Source organism: Capra hircus, chromosome 9, assembly GCF_001704415.2.
Source record: "Capra hircus breed San Clemente chromosome 9, ASM170441v1, whole genome shotgun sequence".
Lineage (NCBI taxonomy): Eukaryota > Metazoa > Chordata > Mammalia > Artiodactyla > Bovidae > Capra > Capra hircus.
In genome coordinates this window covers 20,537,355-20,562,087 of record NC_030816.1, presented here as the reverse complement: position 1 = coordinate 20,562,087, position 24,733 = coordinate 20,537,355, and the positions used below count along the sequence as shown (strand labels likewise).

General features: G+C 43.0%; 1 protein-coding gene across 1 annotated transcript in view; it reads left to right on the top strand.

Moving 5' to 3' along the window:
* The window catches only part of DCBLD1 (discoidin, CUB and LCCL domain containing 1), a 75,276-nt gene continuing 70,306 nt past the window's right edge, over nt 19,764-24,733 (top strand). The window contains exon 1 of the mRNA XM_018053023.1: nt 19,764-19,908. Coding sequence (XP_017908512.1) covers nt 19,797-19,908 — 112 coding nt within the window. The 5' untranslated portion in view covers nt 19,764-19,796. The remainder of the gene's footprint in view (nt 19,909-24,733) is intronic.

Below are 24,733 nucleotides of genomic sequence, written 5' to 3'. Positions count from 1 at the left end.
TTGCCTGCTTGGATCACTGAGAATGTGATTTGCTGACAGAGGGACCCTGAAAATCAAACTAGAACAGCCTGGGGGTAGCAATCAAAATAGCTACAATGCTTTGCTAACAAGTTGTTGTTGTTTAGTCACTAAGTCCTGTCCAACTCTTGCAAGCCCACAGACTGTAGCCCACCAGGCTCCTCTGTTCATGGGCTTTCCCAGATGAGAATAGTGGCGTGGGCTGCCATTTCTTCCTCCAGGGGTATCTTCTAGACCCAGGGATCGAACCCTCATCTTTTGCGCTGGCAGGCAGGCTCTTTTCCACTGAGCCACTTGGGAAGGCTCAAGGTCTAATCCTCACAACAGAGCAAAGTAAATGTTATCCACAGGTACAGACCAGGAAACTGAGGCTGAGAGATGCAGAGATGTACTCAGTGCAGAGTACTCTGAAGCTGGGGTTGATTCTCCAGCAGCACTCTGCTGTCCAGGGGCTCCTTCCCCACGGATGACGGGGCTTCCCTGGGAAACATCTGTATCTCTAGCCTAAGAGACAACATAGCAGAGGGACACAGGTTCCATCTCACAAATTAGAAAGCTGGAGAACTCTAGCTCCAGCCCCAGAACTACTCAGACAGAACATTTGCCCTCCATCAAAATAGAATCACTGGGGTTTGTTTGAGGAACATGTGGGTTCTACTTTTTTATTGTGCTTTAAAAAAAAACAACACGTAACATAAAATTTACCATCTTAACCATTTCTTAGTGCTAACTATATGCAAAAGCAGAGACATTACTTTGCCGACTAAGGTCCGTCTAGTCAAGGCTATGGTTTTTCCTGTGGTCATGTATGGATGTGAGAGTTGGACTGTGAAGAAGGCTAAGTGCCGAAGAATTGATTCTTTTAAACTGTGGTGTTGGAGAAGACTCTTGAGAGTCCCTTGGACTGCAAGGAGATCCAACCAGTCCATTCTGAAGGAGATCAGCCCTGGGATTTCTTTGGAAGGAATGATGCTAAAGCTGAAGCTCCAGTACTTTGGCCACCTCATGCGAAGAGTTGACTCATTGGAAAAGACTCTGATGCTGGGAGGGATTGGGGGCAGGAGGAGAAGGGGACGACCGAGGATGAGATGGCTGAATGGCATCACAGACTCAACGGACATGATTCTGAGTGAACTCTGGGAGATGGTGATGGACAGGGAGGCCTGGCGCGCTGCAATTCATGGGGTCGCAAAGAGTCTGACACGACTGAGCGACTGAAATGAACTGAACTGAACTGAACTCAACTGAACTATATGCACATTGCTGTGCAACAGAGCTCACAATTTTTTCATCTTACAAAACTCAAACACCATAAAACAACAACTCTCCTTTTTTGCTTCCCCCAATCCCTTCAACAAGCCTTCTACTTTGTGCGTCTCAGAGTCTGACTATTTTAGATCCCTCATGTAAGAGAAATCATACCGTATTTGTCTTTTTGTGACTGGCTTCCTCTACTAAGTACAATGTACTCAAGTTTCATCCACTTTTGTAGCATATGACAGAATCCCCTCCTTTTTAAGGGCTAAATAATGCTTTGTTATATGTATAGACCACATTTCCCCTTTCTTTAAAAAGAGATATAATTGACAAAAACCAGTGTGTGAGCTTAAGGTATACAACGTGTTGGTTTGATTGACACATTTATTTGTTGCATATGGCTTTCGCTGTAGCATTAATACCTGCATCATGCCACAGTTTATTTATCTGTGGGTGGACACAGGTTGCTTCCGTCTCTCAGCTAGTGTGAGTAACGCTGTAATGAACACGGATGTGCGAATATCTCTTCAAGATCCTATTTTTAGCAGTTTTGGATATATACTCAGAAGTGGGATTGCCAGAACATATGGTGATTCTGGGTTTTCTTTTATTTTTTGAAGAAACTCCGTACTGCTTTTCGTAGCAGCTGCACCATTTTGCATTCCTACTAACAATGCAAAAGGGTCCCAATTTTTCCACATCCTCACCAAAACTTGTTATTTGCTGTTTTTTTTTAATAGTGGCAACATTATTTTTTATTATGTATGTCTCTGACTTTTATCTTTCCCTAACCTTGCCCTATTTCAAGGTTCTTTCCACTTTATATATGTTTGTCTGAATTTTTTATACATCTGTTACTTCTATAATCTTTAAGGCAGTGAAGATACATTTTTAAGTTGCAGAAAGGTTGGCCAAAACCAACATTATTTAGGCATTTGATAACTTTGAGTATAGCATATGTGTTACTGAGTACTGAGAGAAATGATAAAATTGAATTGTAGATTTTTCTGAACAGTGTGGAACTGAGGCTAGGAGATCATACTATGATCCAAATACCTCTCCATCATCCCTTGTCTTCTCTGTGCCCACTCAAGTAAGATTAGCATTGTTAGAAAAACTATCATCAGCTAAGGCATGTCCTAGACTGTCAAGTGAAAAGCCATTTCCTTTGTTATGCAGACAAATATATTTATTACTTTAAAGTAAATAAAAATAAACATTGTGCTCTCCTGCCAACTTACACTTCTGCATAAATCTATAATCAAGTTGCTTAGAGAGGTAGAATTCAAATGTACTAGAACCTTATCTCATAAAATTAAAGACCATTTGCTGAGACAAAATGATAAACTGATAAAATTCCATGAAGAAAGTGGTATGCACTGAGGACCTATTATTTATGACAGACTATTTCCCATACATTTTTCTCCCTCAGTACTCACTATAGCGCTCTATGTAAATATTACACAACTGAGCAACTTCACTTTCACTTTTCGCTTTCACGCATTGGAGAAGGCAATGGCACCCCACTCCAGTACTCTTGCCTGGAAAATCCCATGGATGGAGGAGCCTGGTAGGCTGCAGTCCATGGGGTCGCTAGGAGTCAGACACGACTGAGCGACTTCACTTTCACTTTTCACTTTCATGCACTGGAGAAGGAAATGGCAACCCACTCCAGTGTTCTTGCCTGGAGAATACCAGGGATGGGGGTGGGCTGCCGTCTATGGGGTTGCACAGAGTCGGACACGAATGAAGTGACTTAGCAGCAGCAGCAGCACCCTCACGACCTGATTACCTCCTAAAGGTTCCACCTTTTAATACCATCACACTGGGGATTAGAGCTTCAACAAATGAATTCTGGGGAAGACACAGCAATTCAGTCTATAGCATAGGAGCCACTGAAAACAACGGTATTAAATTCAACTTCCTGGGCCAATGTTTTCTGGCCCTGCTTGAAGGTGAAGCCAGTTGGCTTTATTCCTAAGGCATCTCTTGAGGACTAGGACACACTCAACAGTGGGACTTGATATTATGTACTATTTATCAAATTTAGGGACGGGTGACCGATCACATCTTTACACCTATATTCTTAAGTTTTCTCCTCTATTGAATGTATTTGAGATTCAATGCACCAGCTTGCAGTCCCCAAATTTTCTGTGGGAAGTGAGGTTGCTTTTACTTTTCATTGGAAGGGAGCAAATAGACCTGATTTCCAGCTGGAGACATGACAGGGAGGTATCAAAGACAAAAGACAGCAATGTTAGGATCACTGAGACCAAGTAAAAAGTCAAGACTCAAGCCAGAAGTACTATCAGGGTGAGAGTCTCAGAGCCAAGTCAACAAACCAACCTGATTTGAGGACAAGGTCTACTTATGAAGGACAGCAAGTTCTCATCATGCTGTTCATGCCCATCTGACTGAGGTGTGAAAAACAGCCTTGATGCTCAAAGAATAGAAGTACAACAGTGGAAATGACAAGCTGAGGAACTGAAGATTTTGTTGAGGTCTCAGCTGCTTGCTTCTGCACGGTATACTGGGTCAGTGGCTCACTTCTATTAGTGTACAAGCTTGATCAGATTATTACCCTGGAGAAGACTGTCTCTTTTTCACCTGCCTGGCTTTGATGACAGTCAGGCGTATTTCTTCCTGTTCTTTTGCATGTTCAGATATTATAGAAACTCTATAAGCCTCTTAATTTACTCTGCAGAAAATCTGCTCTAGAATGTACTGTGTGCTGTGTTACCAAAATGTGTTATTTAAAAAGAAGCAGGTTCAATCCCTGGTCTGGGAAGATTCCACATGCCGTGGGACAGCTGGGCCCAGGAGCTGCAACTACTGAAGCCCAGGCACCTTGGAGCCCATGCTCCAAAACAATGGAGATCACTGCAATGAGACGCTCCCATTCACTGCAGCTAGAGAGTAGCCCCCACTCTCCACAACTGTAGAAAGCCCGTGCACAGCAATGAAGACCCAGAGCAGCCATAAAATAAATAAATAAATCTTTAAAAACAAAACAAAACAAAAAAAGGATTCAAGAAGGTGAATGGATCTCAAACACTATAAATCCAAAGAAATCTACAGAATGGCATGTCACAATTAAACTTCTAAAAACTAAAGACAAATAAAAAAATTTAGAAAATAGAGAAAATAATACTTTACTATGATGGGGGAAAATATCAGAATGACAGCAGATTTCTCATCAGAAATCATGGCGACTGGAAGGAAGTTGAACGCTATTTTCAAGTACTGAAAGAAGTCAACCAGGATCTTGCACCCAGAGAAAATGTCTTTTAAGACTGAAAATGAAAGCAACACATTCTCCAAGGAAGGAAAAACAAGAACTTATCTCCAGTAGATGTACTTAAAGAATGGCTGAAGAATCCCTTAAACAGAAAGGGAACTTTAATGGGACAAACCCTGGAATATAAGGAGGGAAGGAAGAACACAGAAATCAAAAATACAGGTAAATACAAACTGAACCCATAGCAAGAAGAAGCAAGGAAATAATAAAGGTGAAAACAGAAATCAATGATAGCAAAAATTTTTTTTTATTACAGAAAATCAATAAAATAGACAGTTGGATCTTTGGGGAAAAAAACAAAATTTGACAAATCTCTAGCAAAACTGATAAAACAGAGAGAAGATACAAATTATCAATATTAGGAATGAAAATAAAGATAGGAGCACAGATTCTGCAGACATCAAAAGAATCACAAGGGAACATTTACAGTACAAAAAACTCTACACACATATATTTGACAACTTAGATGAAATAAACCTCTTTTTTTGAAAGATGTGGACTCCTGCAATTCACTCCATGTGAAATACTTTGTAGATCCCTGTAACTATTAAGGAAATTCATTTCATAAGTGAAAATCCTCCAAAAAACAAATCTGCAGACCCAGATGCTTTCACTGGAGATATCTACCAAATATTTAAAAAATTAATATCAATTATATACAAACTTCCCAGAAAACAGAAAAGGAGAGAATAATTTCAATTTATTTTATAGAGCTAATTTTACCCTGACTCCAAAATGGACAGCATACAAACAAAGAAAAAACATCCCAGAAACATACAGACCAATATTCCTCAATAGTACATATTCTAAATCCCTAACAATATAGAATTAGCAACGTATAAAAAGAATTATATTCCATAACCAAGTGAGGCTTATGCCAGATTTACAAGGCTGATTTAATATATGGAAATAAATCACTGTCATCACCAAATTAGAAAGCTAAAAAAGAAAACGTACATGCTCATATCAATTGAAGCTGGGAAAATATTTGTTAATTCAGTATTCACTCACTCACCAAAAAACTCAGAAAAATAGAAATAGAAAGGAAATCCCTCAACTTCATAAAGAAAATCTATCAGAACCCCTACAGCTAACATCATATTTAATGTGAAAGTCTTATGCCTTCCCACTAAGATTGGGAACAAGGTAAGGATATCTGTTCTCACCATTAGAAGCTCTAGTCGGTTCAGCAAGACCAAAAAACAAACAGAAAAGAAAGGGCATAAGATCAGAAAAAAAGAAAAGAAAACTTTTTTTTAATTAGTTAATTTATTTTAATTGGAGCCTAATTACTTTACGATATTATAGTGGTTTGCTGAAAACATGATTGTCCACATAGGGAAGACCCCAGGAATCTACCAAAACTTCCTAGAACACAAAGGTGAGTTTAGCAAGGAATGGCTTGATTTGTAAGTTTTTGGGCAGGTCCAGACAGTCCTCTCTCTCTCTTCCCACTTATTAATCTACTGGCGGGAGTAATTCGGTTTGTATTCACTGTAGGATTCGGGGGATATTTCATTCAACTCATATTCTGTATTTATCAAGTCTGTCTGCCCACACTACCCCAATACTAAAACAAAACAGCTTTTTTATTGAAAGCAAAAAGCTACTATTTTTATATAGCTAAAGCAGGTCATATAAATCTTTTCACCTTGATTGTGTAGGGAACAGCACATATAGGTAGCCTAGACTAAACTGTCATAAGAACAAATATGGACTCATCAGAAAGAACTAAAGCACAGTCATAAAGCAAAAATAATTTAGGAGTTTGAAGCAAAAATAAGGATGTCTGTTTTGCAAAGGACACACTGGACAAAATCTGGTAGATGGATATACTGGACATACTGGTAGATGAGACTGGGGGAGATATTTGTGACTCCCACACAGACAAGGAACCAACATTTGGAATACATTCATATATATATATATCACCCTGAAAAATCTAGGAGTTGTTTCAGAAAACAGGCAAATTGTATGACATATCATTTACAGAAACCTAAATGCCTACCATGTGTATCGACAGCTGTCCAAACTTAATAATGAATTTTTAAAAAGTTTTTATTGCAAGATGTTTGTTTTACAATATTGTACTGGTTCCGGCCAAACATCAACATGAATCAGTGATAGGCATACATATGTTCCCTCCCTCTGAAGCCTTCCTCCCACCTCCCGCCCCGTTCCACCCCTCTAGGTTGTCACAGAGCCCCAGCTGGAGTTCCTTGAGTCATACAAAAAATTCCCACTGGCTATCTGTTTTGCATATATTACTGCATACGTTTCCATGCTACTCTCTCCAGTAGTCTCACCCTCTCCTATCTATCTCATGTCCCTGTGTCCATAAGTCTGTTCTCTATGTCTGCCTAAGTAATGAATTTTAAATGCTGAGAAACACCAGCTTATACTCTGTGAGAATGGCAAAAATAGAAAGTTAGATAATATAAAATTTGGTGGGGACACTGGATAACAGGGACCCTCCTGCACTGCTGAAAGGAGTGTAGATGGGCGCAGCCATTCTGGACAGTAATTTGGCAGTGCTCAATCAGATCAGGCACCCACAGCCCTGTGACCCAGCTGGGAACAAAATGGGACAGGCATGAGGATGTAGAGGAATCAGGACGTCCATCACTTGAGGGATTGAGCCAAGTGAAATGTGTTTGTACACCTTGGAGCACCATGCAACATTTAGAATAAATAAACTGGATGTGCATATAACAACATAGACAGATATTAAAAACAGAAAAGACCCAGAATAGGACTTTGTGTGTGCAAATTTGTATTAAGTTTCAAAACATACACTCAAACAACAATGCTTTTTATAAAGCTGCATGTGAATTCAAGAAAACATATAAACTACATTAGTTTTGTTGCCTGTAGTGGGGAAGAAAACAGGGGTGGTGTATAAATAACTAAGCATAAAGGGGCTTTGTATAGACTCTTGATGACACTGTGACTTGCAATGAGTATCTTAGCTCAATCCTCTGAATCTAAGGTAATTAACGAAGATAAGATGACGGAGTAACGGAAGGCTGGTTGTATAGAAGAGTGAAAGCTGAGATGATTTCATGTAACATCATCTAAGTGGAGTTGATAAATCAGAAAGTCACATTAGGCATTCACAGCTCAGCTGTTTCCTGTTTTCTTGGGAGGGAGGCCTCCATCATGTAAGCCTGCTTCCGTCCTGGGCTGTCTAGGATTGGGTGGGAAAATTTTCCTAATTTTGTAGTTTAGTCAGCAGGCCTAGTTGGATCTCACATTTGCAACCAAGGACTATTGGTAATGGCTTCCATTTTTACTTTATTACTTAAATTGTTTAAAATGGGACAGGGGCTGCTGCTGCTGCTACTGCTAAGTCATTTCAGTCGTGTCCGACTCTCCGTGACCCCAGAGACAGCAGCCCACCAGGCTCCACTGCCCCTGCAATTCTCCAGGCAAGAACACTGGAGTGAGTTGCCATTTCCTTCTCCAATGCATAAAAGTGAAAAGTGAAAGTGAAGTCGTTCAGTTGTGTCCGACTCTGTGCGACCCCATGGACTGCAGCCTACCAGGCTCCTCCGTCTATGGGATTCTCCAGGCAAGAGTACTGGAGTGGGTTGCCATTGCCTTCTCCAAAATTGTTTAAAATGGGACAGGGAAGAGGGCTACTATTTATTGGGAGCTGACCCAGAGACTGACTGTCATAGGCACTCACTAACCTGAACTACATTGCTTTTATTATTTGGCAACTAATTTTTTCTACCATCTTACCAACCTGGATCAAGATACAGCATGGACTTGGCAAAAAGCTATGGAGTACTGAGTTGAGTCGTAAAGGTCATGATCTCACCATTGGAGAGGAATGAAGCCGTTAACAGAGCTTGACACTGATTCCAGTGGTGAAGCACCGAAAGACGGACCTCAGTTCTTGTCTTCTTTGAAGAAAGAATTTGGCCAAGACTGTGAAAAAGACAAAAGCATGTATTAGAAGCAAAGTATGTCTGGAAGAAGCAAAGTGCGTGGAAGAGCATGCAGGTGAGCTCAGAGTGAGTTGCCCACAATAAGGGCCGCTTAGGTTGCTAATATAGGAGCAGTTTTCTGGGTTGTGTCTGGCCAGTCACCTCTATAATTTGGTCCTGGTGTGAGCATGGAGGGGCTTCCCAGATGGCGCTAGTGGTAAAGAGCCCGCCTGCCAATTCAGGAAACATGAGACGTGGGTCCGATTCCTGGGTCGGGAAGATCCCCTGGAGAAGGGCATGGCAACCGACTCCAGCCTGGAGAATCTCCATGGACAGAGGAGCCTGGCGGGCTACAGTCCATGCGCCTGCACAGCTGAAGTGACTGAGCAGGCAGGCAGGTGGGCATGGATCTCTCAGTCCAGATGGGTTCCAGCCTCTCCCTCCTTTTGTCCTTCCCCTGGACTGAGGACCTTCTCCGTGCGTGTGTCAGGGAAATGCTCAGGAATGCACCCAGTCAGGGTCCGCTGTTGGTAAGCCATCTCAAAGCGTTGGCAGGGGACCAGGTGCAGCTGCTCAGACTGGGGCCTGGATATCTCCCACCTCAGTATCAGAGCTTGTTGACTCAGGTTTGTGAGTAAAATTACATGAGCTTGCTTATCAGTCTTTTTGCTGGCTACTTCCAATTATTACTGTGTTCTTAGGGTGTGGCATACGAGGAGGAAACCTGAGATGGGGGCTGTGGCATGCTGGGAAAAACAGGCAGCGAAGGAGGCAACAAGGGAGCCGGACAGCGTGTAAAACCCTTAGTCATCGTGGCGTGCCTTCCGCAGCACGGCCCCTGATGACCCTGAACCTTAGCACAAAGGTGAAGTGTTTCTCCATATATTCTGTTCAGTTAGGCGAGAAAATGTCTGCTACAGCTTTAACAGATTGCCATTAAAACTAAGAGGCTATTTAATACAGCTGACTTCAGCTGTCTTAAAAATTGCTCATGTACCACATCTAATTTCCCAAACTTGTTTGATAAAGACTTAATGACTTGATAGTACTATTTTAAAATAGTTATTATATTTACAGAGTCTACTCTTGGTACTTTTCTAAAAATGTATGTCTTATTCTTCTCTACAGTTGTCAAAGTAATAAATCCAAGTTCATTATTATGAGTTCCAAGTCCTTTCCTAAAGCCAATGAAACGTGTAAGAGTTTTAAACAAAAGAGGTATCTGTAGTTTGTCATTATTTATTTCAAGTTTTCTATTGCTTTAGGGAATGTTGTGAATTTGCAACATATATAGTTTGCATTATATAATTGTACACTTTGATCAGAAACACACAGTTAAATAGTAACCTGTAATAAATTTATATTACATATGTAGCTAGGTTTGCAAATTTTCTGTCCAACTTAGAATGATAATAACTTTTAATTTCTTCAGTTCAAGTTTGAGGAAACTGTGTTTGAAAACCTGGGCCAGCAGTAATGTTTCTAGTAGGACTGTGTGTACATGTCTGTTCACTTAGTCATGTCCAATTCTTTGCAACCCCATGGACTGTAGTCCAACTGGCCTTGCTGTCCATGATTCCATGGAATACTGGAGTGGGCTGCCATTTGCTACTCCAGGGGATCTCCCTGACCAGGAATCAAACTAATGTCTCCTGCCTCAGTAGGCGGATTCTTCACCACTGTGCCACAGGAAGCCCCTCTAATAGGACTAGAAACACACACTTTGCAGTGACTGTACTTTGATTTTTGCAGCCCTCGTATTCACTCAGTTGCTTAAATCTCTGTGTGCACTGAATTAGAAGCAAGCAATATGAATGAGAAAACATCTTTATAATGCAGAGTAGAAATTTGTGGGAATGTTTTATTGATCATGCAAACTCCAGAAGCTGAACATAATGTTTTAAATTATTTTTCTGCTTAAAATATAGTATGTGATTGTTGTAAAAAGGTAAAACATTCCAGAAGTATAGGACAGAATTAGGATTTTTTTCTTCTTCATTCCTTTTCCTCACCCACACCAGAAAAACACTGTTGGGTTTTTGTGTGAATTCCTCAAGAATTTGCAAAATTGAGTTTTGATTTTGCCTCAAGAACATCATTATTTACGTGTAACTAATATTTTGTGATTATATTGCCCATCACATAGATAAAATTTTTTAAAGCAGATGAAATTTGGTTCATTATCTGTAAAGTTATCATAGGGACTCTAAGGAATCACTTCCCAGTGTTAGACGTGACTCATTTTAGATTCCATTCTTTGGAACAAGAAGAGCTGGTTAGGCCTGTTTCTCTTGGTTCCCACAGTCTTTTTGTGACCCAATCCAACTTTACCTCAAATTGTTACACACCCAGTAAAACTTGCTTTCACGTTATTGATATATTTTTACTTTTAATAGTTCTTGGATAAATTACTTTTTTTGCTTCTTTTCTTTGTATGAAAAAAGTCAGTTGGTGTAAGTACCAGCAGCTTAAACTTTGATGAAAGCCTCTGCCAAAGCAAGAAAAGCTTCTGGGACAATACCAAGTTCTTTGTATCCTGTGCCGTGCTGTGCTTAGTCGCTCAGTCGTGTCTGACTCTTTGCAATCCTATGGACTCCAGCCCACCAAGTCCTCTGTCCATGGGATTCTCCAGGCAAGAATACTGGAGTGGGTTGCCATGCCCTCCTCCAGGGGGGTCTTCCCAACCCAGGGACTGGACCCAGGTCTCCCGCATTGCAGGTGGATTCTTTACTGTCTGAGTCTCCAGGGAAGCCCTCTTTGTATTCTAGATAGATGAAAAAGCTTAGCAATTTGTCATTTTACACTTTCCAGTCCATTAAAGAGGTAGATAATTGATCTCTGTTGATTTGCAACGGAAATTCTTGGCACATTAAGTGGATGAATAAAAGTAGGAGAGTAATTCTCAATCTTATGTTTCCAATTAATAATGCTTAATTAAAGTGACAAATGCTTACTAAATAAGTGGATAGATGTGCTTTTAAATTAATGGTTAAATACATGGCTTTAACAAAGATGTGGTAATATTTTCTCATTAATAATTGAAAAGCTAAATAGTCTGAGACCATTCGTTAATTCAGTCACTCATTTGTTGTTTGGTTAATATATCCAGCCATCTATGCATCTATCTTTCTTTTTATCCATCTATCTTCTCAAAAAGTACTTTGTGGAACACCTTATCTGGAGGTGCACTGGGAGAATAAAAAAGCAAACAAAAACATCCCATAAAACATCAAAGTTATCCCCAGAGGCTAAACAACAATGCTCTGGATATAATTCTTGAAGTGGATTTTTTGGGGGTAGTGTTTCTCTTTTAAAAATCATAATATTGATTTATGTGTATTTGAAGGGGATTTTCTAAGAAACTAAAATTATAGGTAAAAATGTATACTTTCAAAGCCCCACCCTAGAAGATCTTGATTTAGGAGGTGTGGATCTGTCATTTACTAACTGTGAGCTCTTGTTTAAATAGTTTTATTTTTCTTTGCTGGATTCCTCATCTGTAACAGATAGATAATAAAACCTACCTTTCAAGCTCATCAGGAATATGATACTATACATAAGAACCTTTGCAACTCCAAAGTATTATACAGTTCTAAGGTAAGTCATATATAAGGTGCCTTAATGAAGCACAAACACATTTTCAGGGGCATAGAGCCTTTTTCTTGGTTTTGACAAACACTGTTAGTAATCAGTCAATGTTTGTGAGTTAAGAAAAATACATATCTAAAATTCTTTTCTGATTGATTCCAGTGTGGGGTGTGGGGAGGACTGGGAGAGAGGAAGGATGGGCAGAGGAGAGAGGAGGTGTGGAATGTGGGGTGAGAAGACGGAAGTGGGCAGGAAGAGCTGGTGTGCGGGATGGTGGCTCTGCAGACCGCGTGCTGGTGATCCTTCTGGGGATCTCAGTCATCCTGAGAGCCCTTGGAAATTTTGAAAGTACACTTTGAAACCCTAGAGAGTTAGCTCTAGAAACGAATGCGTGATTATCCATTCCAATGTTCCCAGTTTTGAAAGAGGAACTAGTACCAGAGAGGTTAAATGACTTAGTCAAAGTCACACAGCTAGTTAGCGGCAGGGACCCATGATAATCAGCATGAGTTGATTTGACACTGGGCCATTTCAGAATTCTAAAACATAAAGTGGTTTAGTTGCTAAGTCATGTCCAACTCTTGTGAACCCAAGACTGCCAGGCTCCTCTTGTACGAGGGATTTCCCAGGCAAGAATATTGGTGTGGGTTACCATTTCCTGCTCCCGGGGATTTTCCTGACCCAGAGATTGAACCCAGGTCTTGTGCATTTCAGGCAGTCTCCCACATTGCAGGCAGATTCTTTACTGGCTGAGCCACCAGGGAAGCTCTATAATATAACTGCCCATATCACATTGGTGTCAGGATTAGTGAGGGGCTGGGATGGGTGCGGCTCAGATGCAGGCTACTAGAGCACATGTTACTAGCACTAGTTTGCTGACCACACTAACTCTTCCCAGATTTTGGCCCCCATTCTATGAGAACACTCTTATCTCTCCATTGGGTTACATCTTACCTTCTATGATTTCACTTTTGAAATTACAATATTTTTTATATTTAAATGTGTGCTTTTTTATTGGTGATGTAAAAAACCAAAATATTGATACTTGCGACCCCATGGACTGCAGCCTACAAGGCTCCTCTGTCCATGGGGTTTTCCAGGCAAGAGTACTGGAGTGGGTTGCCATTACCTTCTCCGGTCATGAGGGTAGAGCCCTATTGATCTTAGCACCATAAGCTAAGCCTGACATTCAACGCCCAGGACAAATTTCAACACTCAAGTTAAGGGTTTGTGGCTGTTATGAGTGGGGTGTCTGCATGACAGCTGTTAAAGAAATGTGGTTCCAGGAGAACTAAGAGGACCCTGGCTCAACCTGTTTGCGGAAATGATCCAGCCTCAAAATTCCCCTCCCTGCCTCTCAGCCAGGCAAACAGCTCAGGTCTTTGGACTGTAGGTGGCAACTGTGATGACAGCAGAACCTAGAACTCTCCTCCAGAAATCCACACTGATCTTCCCCTCCATCTCAATCTCCCCCAAGAGAGTGGAAACAGGCCGCTGCTTAGTCATGGCCTCTTTTAAGCCTGGAGGGGGAAGCTGCCCCCCTGTGCCTCATCTGAAGGTGTTTGGAAAAAAAAAAAATAGAAACTGTGAAGTTACCCTAAATCTCTCCCAACACACTGCAGGAAACGGAAATGAAATTTCAAATCCATTTGGGAAACAATAGTTTCAATAAATCATTTTCTTGGCTTCACAACTTTTCCAGCCTCAGGGGCTCTCTGAGAGTAGGTAAACTAAGAACCCATTCAGATCAAGTATATGAATGTTCTTCCAGAACTATTTTTTTAAACTACGCAAATGTATTGCAGGCAGCTAGAACTTGAAAGCAGGGATATTCCTTGAAAGTTAACACTGTAAATCAACAGATAATGAAGGGAACATGGGAAAAAGTTTCCACAGGAGAAAGCCCGACTCTATCATTAACATCCAAAGAAGAAATAGAAATTAGAGAAAGGCCAGTTTAGGAGGCAAGCTAGACAGTGCTCTGTCAAGCTCTGTGCTGGGAGAGGATTTGGTCAGCTTATTCTAGCTGTGTAGCACTGGTGGCTTCCCTGGTGGCTCAGCTGATAAAGAATCCGCCTGCAATGTGGGAGACCTGGGTTCAATCCCTAGGTTGGGAAGATCCCCTGGAGGAGGAACAGGCTACCCACTTCAGTATTCTGGCCTGGAGAATTCTGTGGACTGTATAGTCCATGGGGTTGCAAAGAGTCAGACACAACTGAGTGACTTTTACTCACTCACTCACTCAGCGCTGGTGGCAGAACTGCACAGATGGTGATGACAAAGACTCTCTCCTTGATCAAACTAACGTCAGACTCCGCCAAGCCCCCTTTCTGATTAAGCCTCATCCTTGAGTCCTCTCTGGCCTGCTTAGTCCAGTTTTGGGAAGATTTCTGCTAAGTCAGTTTAGAGAGAATCCCCCATCCTTAATATCTGATTACCCCTCATATCTGATCGAGTTCCTCATTCTCCACCTTTGATGTATAAATCCTTGACCTGCCTTCAGCAGGAATCCTGTTAAGTGGGTTCAACAAGAATCCCCCTTGCATTAATGTCTCCTCCTAGTACTGTCCCATCGACTCCTTGTCATTCTGCTCCTTGCCTGGAAATCCCCGGCTGTCTTTGCCATATTCAGAGGTGAACCTTGATCTCTTTCCACTGTTGCCATAGTCTTGACCCCTACTGCAATAGTCCTGAACAAAGTCTTCCTTACAGTTTTAATAAGAGTCAGAACAAGATTGTACTTTAATAGGATTGAGAGGTGGGAAGGACAAGCATCCTTACTTTGTTGCTTCTAACATCAGAATCCCTCAGTCAACTTTGCTTTTCTTTATGTTTATCTAACAACCTCTGATGGAGTTTGGCTCCCAAAGTTGTTTTCTGCTGAAGAGACTGTACCTCACCATCTTATAGTTCTCACTGATATTTAATATACTGGCATTGGTGCTGGTTTGTATACTTCTGTGACTAACTTAATCATGGAGCAGTATACCCACGGCAAATACACTGACAGAAAACAAGTATCTGGGCCCACAAAAGAGAGGCCCAGAAGGTGAGACCTGGCCACGGTGAGCTACAGCATTTAAGAATTACTGCTGGAGCTACTAGTGAACATCAGCAACCAGTTTTTGAAAAGTCAATAGGCAGTTAGAGATGAGGAAATAATGTGGATAATACAAATTGTTTTGGCCATTGCATGCAAAATTTAATCTTTTTTTTCCACACTGTTTACATTCTAAGACTCAATATACATTTTGTATTGTCACCCTTTATCGCTCAGATTTGCCCATGGCTCTATCCTGACTTGGAAATATAATTATAATGCAGAATCTGGTTCAGAGGTCCTGGTGGGGGTGGAGACAGGAGTCTGTGTTTCTGGAAAGCTCCCAAGTGTTGCAGATGCTGTTGGTTTGGGGCACTTAGAGTATAAGAGGGGAGGTGTCATCGGCTCTGGTCTAGAGTATTGGTATAAACTCCTAACTGGTCTCCCTGCCTCTTTTTCCAATCCATTTCCCATGCCGCAGCCAGTGTGGTCTTTCAAAAATGCAAATCTAAACGAGTTCTGCCAGTTTTTCCGCTTCCCATAACCCTCAGAGCCTCAGAGCCTGCTGCTGTCTCCTTCCTGGCCTTCAGGCACCCACTCCTGTCTCAGGCCCACTCTTCCAGCCCCCATGAATCAGACTCCATTCCTGTAAGCGCCTGTCAAGTAGACTTTTCTGCTTTCTCACAAGTTCTTCTCGTCCGACACACATTATTTCTCCTGTTTCCCATCTTCACCCCCCTCGTGCCCTCCCAAGTTATGAACCTTTCTCTCCTCTCTGATCTCTTCCTTTCATTGTACTTATCAACCTATATAATTACTCGTCTCAAATTTCTATCAATAGATCACGAATGAGGGAGAGAGGTACCTGTATTTGTTTTAATTGAATCTGTCACATTGTTTCACATATAGAAAATATTCAAAATATATTTATTTATTGAGTTGAATCTGAAAAGGAAGAGTGTGAAGGAAGCAGTAGCCTGTAAAGGTTTCAAACTAATACCTCATTTGGTCTACTCCAGAGAGTCACAATCAGGGTTACTAAATATAAAGGACAAAATTGATTAGGTCGTCAAACTGACAATCTGAAGAACGGTAACTACTTTAGAATAAAACTAGGCTTGCAGTTCTGTTTAAATTCTGTCTCATCTAAGCAATACAGAATACATTTTTTATACACAAAACAAAGGAGCCCTGACCAGCTGTTCTCAATTTTCACAGAAGGGCTAGCAAATATAAGCATAAATTATAGTTAGAGATGCAAAATAGAGAAAGATTAGATAGTACGTAGGAGTAGGGGTTAGATAGCCTGTGAGAGACCCTTTTGAAAAATGTTTCACATGACAAGTAATTTTTAGATCTTAGTTTGTGAGATGTTGTAGATGGATTCTAACAATTATAATCTTCAATAGCATCTTGGAACTTTACATGAACTTCAGGGATGCATTATAAAAGAAAAATCAAAATGGTATGAACTCAAGAATAAAACAGGCGCACATGCCTAACATAAAAGTCTGTGTGGCTGAAGTATATCAGTTTCAAGGAGGCTTATTTATTGTATTATATACAAAAGTATGATCAATAATCTGTTGCATTTTCATGTTTTTCTTTCACTATGGTTTTTTTTTTTTTTTAACTAGAGACTTTTTTAAGGAAAGAATGGAATGTGAAAGTACTAGGATCCACCTGGTCTTTTAGTTTTCTCATTACCTGATCAACAAATTCCTGATCTGGCTCAGGATTCTGGTGTAAAATAAACTACTGGATTCCCATCAAGGTACTGTCTTAGACAGAAAAGATCCCCAAGGGAGCCCACCTGCCCCACCCTATGAATTCCTCAGGGTGAACAATGCTCCCATTGTTTATCTTCATTCATTACTCTCAGAGCCACACCTGGTAGAAGCCAGAAGTTGCCCATACCCACCTTCTTAGAAAGAATGAAAGAAAAAAAAAAAAAGGAAAAAATAGAGTTAGAAAATGATTCAGTGTATCAAAGTATCTTTTTGTGTTTTGTGTGCAAGAATATATAATATTTTCATGGGTGTGAATTTGCTTTCCATACAAATATGCTAAACCTATTATTTACTGATTACTTACAGTCTAGAACTTAAAAAAAAAAACAAACTCCCTTTTCACTTCTCTATTTGTGGCTGCCCAAGGGCTTCTGTGGGGCTTCCCTGGTAGCTCGGCTGGTAAAGAACCTGCCTGAAATGCAGGAGACCCTAGTTTGCTTCCTGGGTCCCGCAAGATCTCCTGGAGAAGGGGTAGGCTACCCACTCAAGTATTCCTGGGCTTCCCTGGTGGCTCAGATGGTAAAGAATCAGCCTTCAATGCGGAAGACCTGGGTTTGATCCCTGAGTTGGGAAGATCCCCTGGAGGAGAGCATGGCAACCCACTCCAGTATTCTTGCCTGGAGAATCCCATGGACAGAGGAGCCTGGCGGGCCGCAGTCCACCAGGTCTCAAAGGGTTGGACACGACTGAGCGACTAAGCACAGCACATCACAAGGGCTTCTGTAGTTGTGGCCCCCGGGTTTAGTTGCCCCATGGCATGTGGAATCGGACCAGGGAGTCAACTCATGTCCCCTGCATTGGCAGGTGGATTCTTAACCACTGGACCACCAGGGAAGTATGCTGCTGCTGCTGCTAAGTCGCTTCAGTCGTGTCCAACTCTGTGCGACCCCATAGAGGCAGCCCACCAGGCTCCCCCGTCCCTGGGCTTCTCCAGGCAAGAACACTGGAGTGGGTTGCCATTTCCTTCTCCAATGCATGAAAGTGAAAAGTGAAAGTGAAGTCGCTCAGTTGTGTCTGACTCTTAGCTGGACTGCAGCCTACCAGGCTCCTCCTTCCATGGGATTTTCCAGGCAAGAATACTGGAGTGGGTTGCCATTGCCTTCTCCGGGGAAGTATGCTAGAACTTCTTATACATATTTTATCTTGTCTTTGTGACAACCAGGAAAGTTAGGTATTATACTTCCCAGTGAAGAGAAGCCCAGAATCAGTCCCAGTCAGTGGCTGATCCAAGATCCAGACTTGGATCAACCTCATTTCTAAGCCCAAATTCTTTTCTCTTAAGTTCTGCTGCCTTCCAGAAAGCAAAGCCCCAAAGATAATCTCATTGGAAGTTTCCACGAAATGGCAACCCACTCCAGTATTCTTGCCTGGAGAATCCCATGGATAGAGGAGCCTGGTGGGCTACAGTCCACGGGTCGCAAAGAGTCGGACACGACTGAGCGACTTCACTTCACTTCACTTAGTCAAAAAACAACGGAAAAAAGGAACGCATGTGTGAACAGACTCTATCGGGGGTATCCAAAAAGCGCTTCACGGACCGATACTGGACCTTAGAGAGGCTATCCGTACCCCCCACCCCCGCCCCAATATTTCCGCCTCTCGGCTTCCGCAGGTGTTAACTGTTACCCAGGAAAACCGCAGCGCGCAGAGAGGTAGTGAGAAGGTTATGGTAGAGAGCTGATGTCTAGCGATCTGGAGACGTCAGTCTTGAAAATGTGTATTCAATCTGTCCTCGTTCACTTCCACTACCTCTTCCCCACCCAGCTATTCGCTAATAGCCTTGTAATTCTCCCCTCTTCAAACTGTCCTCCCCCAAACCCTCCTTCACCCGCCAGATAATCGGATCATGTCATTCCTCTCGTCTGAACCCTCCGTGGCTGCTCCTTGCTTCGAGAATGAAGTTTAAACACCCTTCCAAACCCTCCGCGTTCGGCCCCTGCTCAGTACTCTGGCTTGAACTCACGTGTTCGCCTTGCCCCTCCACCCCCCACGCAGGCCCTTTCCTCCCTCAGCTCTTCTGCGCAGCAGATAAGTTCTCCTGTCCCCCGCCTTCAGCTTTCCCGAGTCCCATTCACTCTCGAGCCTCAGCTTAGACGCTACTTTTTAAGTGAAGCCTTTCGTGTCTGATTCCTACCTGCAGTCTCGACTCCTGCCATCTAGTTAGGCCTTCCTGGGTGCACTCCACTGCGCTCTTTGTCTACGATTGCAATTTGCTTTGCATACTTGCCTGATTATTTTTAATGTCTGCCAAGTGTCATAAGGTTTTAGCGCCGTGCCTGGAAGGCACACTTCTGAAACCTAGTAACTTTTCAATGAATGAATGAATGAGGGAACTTGAACTGGATGTTGTCACCACCATCATCCTACCGTGACAATATTTCGAGGCCCTCCATTGCTACTGTCAATGGCATGCTCACCCCCATGGGCTTAGTTACGCCCCGGAGGAGAGTGGGCGGCGCGCCCACCCCTTGCTCCGGCACTCTGGGGACGCCCCGGGCACAGTGCTGCTCGGGGCGGGTCTCACCGCCAGGAGTCCTCCGGGCTCCCAGGTTCACGTGCACCGGGGAGGAGGGGCGGAGGAAAACGAGAGCGTACGCTGGGAGCTCCCGGTGCGCCTCCACCCCGGCGGCCCGCCGCCACCCGGGAGCCACTTCCTCCTTGGGGGCCGGCGTGCGGGGCGGGGCAGGAGACGCCCCCGCCGGGCTGGGCCCCGGGCCGCCCCAATGAGATTCAGTGCCCGGCCGCGGCTGCGCCCAGTCCCAGTCGCTGCGCTCGGCCGCGGAGGAGGCGGCCGGCCGGGGCGGCGGCGGCGGCGGCGGCGCTGCGCGCGCCAAGGGGAAGCCGAGCCTGCCAAGCTGGCGCCCGGCGGGGCCATGGTGGCCGGCGCCCGCGGCAGCTGCGCGCAGGCGGGGGCTGTCCGGCGCGGCCTCCTGGCCCTGCTGCTCGCGGTCTCCGCGCCTCTCTGGCTGCAGGCGGAGGAGCTGGGTGAGTGGAGCGCGTCCGGTGGGCGGCGGGCTGGGCCTGGAGGGACAGCGCGCGGGGGAAGTCGGAGTCGCAACCTGCGCCTGGAGTCCCGCTCTCTCCGGCCGATGGCGGCTCGGGTCAAAAATAAGTTACTGCATTCCTATCGCTCCCCACCAAACTCCGTCCTTCGCCCGCAGACACTTCGCGCCTCCCCGCTTTCTCTCTCCCCTTCAGTTGGTTTCCAGACTTCCTGACTCCGCGGGCCCCGTGAGAAGTGACACGGCCCGGGGGTCGCGAGCTGAAGACCCCAGCCTTAGGGGGAGGGTGTTAGCGGGGGAGGCGCCTCTCAGACCTTTTGACAGAGCTGCCCCCAGTCAGCCGCCTCTGTCCCTGCGCGTCGTGTAAGTTTCTGGCTGGCACGGATGGTTGGGAAATGATTTCCCGAGGTCCGCCCTGGGAAGCCGGCAGCCCCAAACAGGCCGCCCCTCTAGAGTGTGCTGCTGCGCCCCGACTTGGAACCGTGTGGCTTGGCTCCTTCTTGGGTGTCTGAGCGAGTCTCCCGACCTGGCTAATCGTTCCCTGGACCTGGTCCTTGCCTTCAAGTTGGACCTAATTAGCCCACCGGCGAGTTTACTGCTGCTTATCCAGCAGATGAAAGCAGTAAGCCGTTTTACCAGCTGTAGGCAAGTCCTTGAAATTTAGTTCTTTATTGATCGCGAGGGACAGCTTTCTGCGGAGTTTTCCAATGGTTTCCCTCCTGCCTTACTTTTGCCCCTCTGCAACTCAGATGATTTAATGGCAGTGCATCTATCCAGAATATTTTGCCGGCTCCCCACCCCGTATTTGCTAATGGGACAAGAATCAAAGCTAAACCAAAGGCAGGCATTTTGGTCACTGATCCCTGTATTCTCAATCTGAAAGTCTGATATTCAAGATGTTGGTTTTGGTTCCTAAATTAGCTTATTACATACCTATTTGTTAGGAAAGAAAGAAAAAAAAACAAAACCCTAAAGTAGCAGAATGCTAGGAATGTTGTAAAATATTGATAAATGTGTGTGCTTTTATTAAACATGTAGGGTTTTGATCATGGGTGTTTTAAGCCCTTAGGAAATGGTTCTCAGGTCATTGTTTGAAGATGCACCTTCAGTTCTGTACATCTATGAATAGATCCAGCAATGCGTTCCTGTACTAGTCTGGCCACAGCTGTCACCATCTTTCCAAATGCAGCTTTTTTAGATGTTATATGGCATGCAGACTGTTAACTGGGTGCTTTATAGAGCAGTCTCTGGGAAGTAGTGCGATTGCTTAGATTCCTAGAGCTTCACCTTTGATATTTATTGCACAAAATTGTTGGAAGATGTCGTGTTTCCATGAAGAATCCTGTACATTTAGGACGTTGAAAGAACCAATAAAGGCATAGGTATTCAAACACAAAAGAAGTAAAACTTAGATTTGGCACATTTACTGAAAAAAAATCTAGGAACTTGAGTTCTGATATCTCTTGAGTAAAGAGGCATAATCAATGATTTTTTAGTATCTCTCACATCTGTGGTATTTCGGATTAGCCCTTGATCACCTGTTTTTCAAGTTTTCGTAAATTTAAGTATGCAAACCCGTTTTAGGTTTTGAAATATGCTACTGGGTATATAGTTGTATGGTGATCTTCAGTGATGTTAGTACTCTTAATGTTTAAAAAGTAAGACTCGTGCCTTAGCATGAATCTGGTTTTGTTGAGAAGCCTCTGTTTATTGCATTTTACCATCCTTGTTTTTGAAGGTAGCTTAGTCTGGTGCTTCTTGGCTTCCCAACCTGCCTCATCACCACTGTCTCCAGAAGCTTTGTAAAGCCCCAAACCCATACTGTGAATCAGAACACCCAATGGGTGGGGCCTGGGAAGATGCGATTCTAAAAAGTTCCCACAGGTAATTCTGATTCAAATCAGCTTTGAGATGGTGGAAACATCTGATATTGTATAATGTTAATTATATATATCATATATATTATTATAACATATATCATATAATACTGTGTAATGATAATATGATAAAGTGCTACTACCATCTGTGTCACAGACCATTTAATATTAGACGTTTATTCACTGTTGTTTCAGGAAGTAAATGTGATAAATTAATCTGAATATTTATAAACCTAGTCAATGAAATTATTCATTTTTTTAAAAAAGTCAGAGTCTGGTGACCTCTGAAGCTATACTGGTTCCTTGTAAGACTGCTGCTTGCCTATGTGCTGTTTTTGATATATATATATATATAATATATATATATATATATTTTTTAAGTCCATTCTTCTGTATTCACTGCCAGGCAGGCCCCAGGCATTAGGGCTTGATGAGCAGAATATGGGCTGATTTTTGCTCCTTCTTATGCCCTGCTCCTCTGGACCCATTTAACTAATGTTAAGGATTTCCACAGATTGTTTCACATGATTTTGACTTTACATAATATCACATTTGGGGTTTCCCAGGTGGCTTAGCGGTAAAGAATCTCGGTGCAATGCAGGAGATGTGGGTTCCATCCCTGGGTTAGGAAGATCCCCTGGAGAAGGAAATGACAACCCACTCCAGTATTCTTGCCTGGGAAATCCCAAAGACAGAGGAGCCTGGCAAAAGAATCGGACACGACTTAGTGACTAAAACAACAGCAGTAATGTCACATCTATGTTGATCATTAGCATTGTTTCAGTTTGTATAAATCCATAGGCTTGGGCTTAGGTCTTCTTACCTAAATTATCAGTTTTGTGAAATAAAATACCTTTTATTCATGTGAGGAATTGATGCTAACTAAAAATCTCTGACTCTCTCTTCACCAGAATATTTGGAAATGGATATTAAAGATTTCCTTCTTGTGATTTAAGTATTAGAAGAATAAAAATAAGCAGTTAATCTCTGTGGAAACTTGTAAGCATACAATTAGATACGGAAAATTTGATTATAAGATTCTGCCCAACTCTAACTTTTTACTTTCAGAAGTTCTGCTTTTAAGCCATTCGTCCTTTACATTTGGTTCAACAGGGACAGCTGATGTCTGATGCTTTGGGTGAGTGGCTTTTAAAAAAGTAGTCCCGACTTTCTTCGGGCACCTTCTGCATCAGTGCGTGCAGTTATCCCAGATTTTCCTTCATCTTGAAGGTCTGCCATTTGGTCAACGTGATGAACTCTAAGTTCTGGAGGGCAGTGACTGGGATTGTCTTTATCTTCATAGCACCGGACCAATAAATGTTTCTTGAGTTGAACTGAACAGTGTCTTTTTATTTAGGAGATATTTTCAAATTGTCCTCCTTAGAGGAAACTAAGTAATAAAGGGTTTATCAAAGTTCTTATGAAGGCGCATCTGATGCTTCCACTAATTAGCTCTGTTTCGCAAGCCCAGCTCTCTTGGCATGCTTATTTCTGTACGTCAGGATGCCTTCTAAATGTAAGTGCAGCAGAAAGAAGGGAGGGTGGCCACCAGAACAATATGTCTTTTGGCACTAGCAGGTGCAATCTGTAAGCAGCACCCTGAAACATTAAGTTATACCATATATTTCAGGGGAGAAAAAGTTATGCTGAAGGATTAATTAAACACATCAAAGGATATAATTAAAACAGGATTTGAACTCTGAAGTGTCTCAGACTGTACTTACGAACTTTTCATAAGTTAAACCCTTTTACCTTAGGGTACTGGAACAGACTAGGAAATCATAATAAAGGTCACAACCTGGAAATAAGCAAGATATTTGACATTTATAAGAAACTAGATTTTTATTTTTCAGGTGCAAGGGGAAATTAACTGCAGCATGTAGCAAAGATTTTAGTCATGTTAAGGCAGTGGGGTTACGGGACAGGGGAGAGGGGCTTGTTAAGGGAGATATTTCCTAGAGAGTTTTGGACTTCCTGCTATGATTGTCCTGAATTATGAAGTCAAATCCCCGCATATTAGAGTAACCAGTTGTTTTGAAATTTTAAGGAGATGTCCAACTCTTTGCAACCCCATGGACTGTCCATGGGATTTTCCAGGCAAGACTACTGGAGTGGGTTGCCATGCCCTCCTCCAGGTAAGGAGATAATACACAATACCTATTTGGACTTGCTCTTAGCACAGAGAACCCAATAAATGGCAGCTACCTTACTAATCATTACTGTTTGTTACTGTTAATTTGACACATACGGAGACCCTTTGTTCTGCCTCCCCCACTGCCTCTTGGAACTCATTCTCTGCCACCCTCCATGTTCCCAGCCATGCTGACTTTCTCACCGTTTCTTGGTGGTATCAGGCTCCTTGCTAGCTGACTTTCTCACCGTTTCTTGGTGGTATCAGGCTCCTTGCTAGCTGACTTTCTCACTGTTTCTTGGTGGCATCAGGCTCCTTGCTAGCTGACTTTCTCACCGTTTCTTGGTGGCATCAGGCTCCTTGCTAGCTGACTTTCTCACCGTTTCTTGGTGGTATCAGGCTCCTTGCTAGCTGACTTTCTCACCGTTTCTTGGTGGCATCAGGCTCCTTGCTAGCTGACTTTCTCACCGTTTCTTGGTGGTATCAGGCTCCTTGCTTGCTGACTTTCTCACCGTTTCTTGGTGTCATCAGGCTCCTTGCTAGCTGACTTTCTCACCGTTTCTTGGTGGTATCAGGCTCCTTGCTAGCTGACTTTCTCACCGTTTCTTGGTGGTATCAGGCTCCTTGCTAGCTGACTTTCTCACCGTTTCTTGGTGGTATCAGGCTCCTTGCTAGCTGACTTTCTCACTGTTTCTTGGTGTTATCAGGCTCCTTGCTAGCTGACTTTCTCACCATTTCTTGGTGGTATCAGGCTCCTTGCTAGCTGACTTTCTCACCGTTTCTTGGTGGCATCAGGCTCC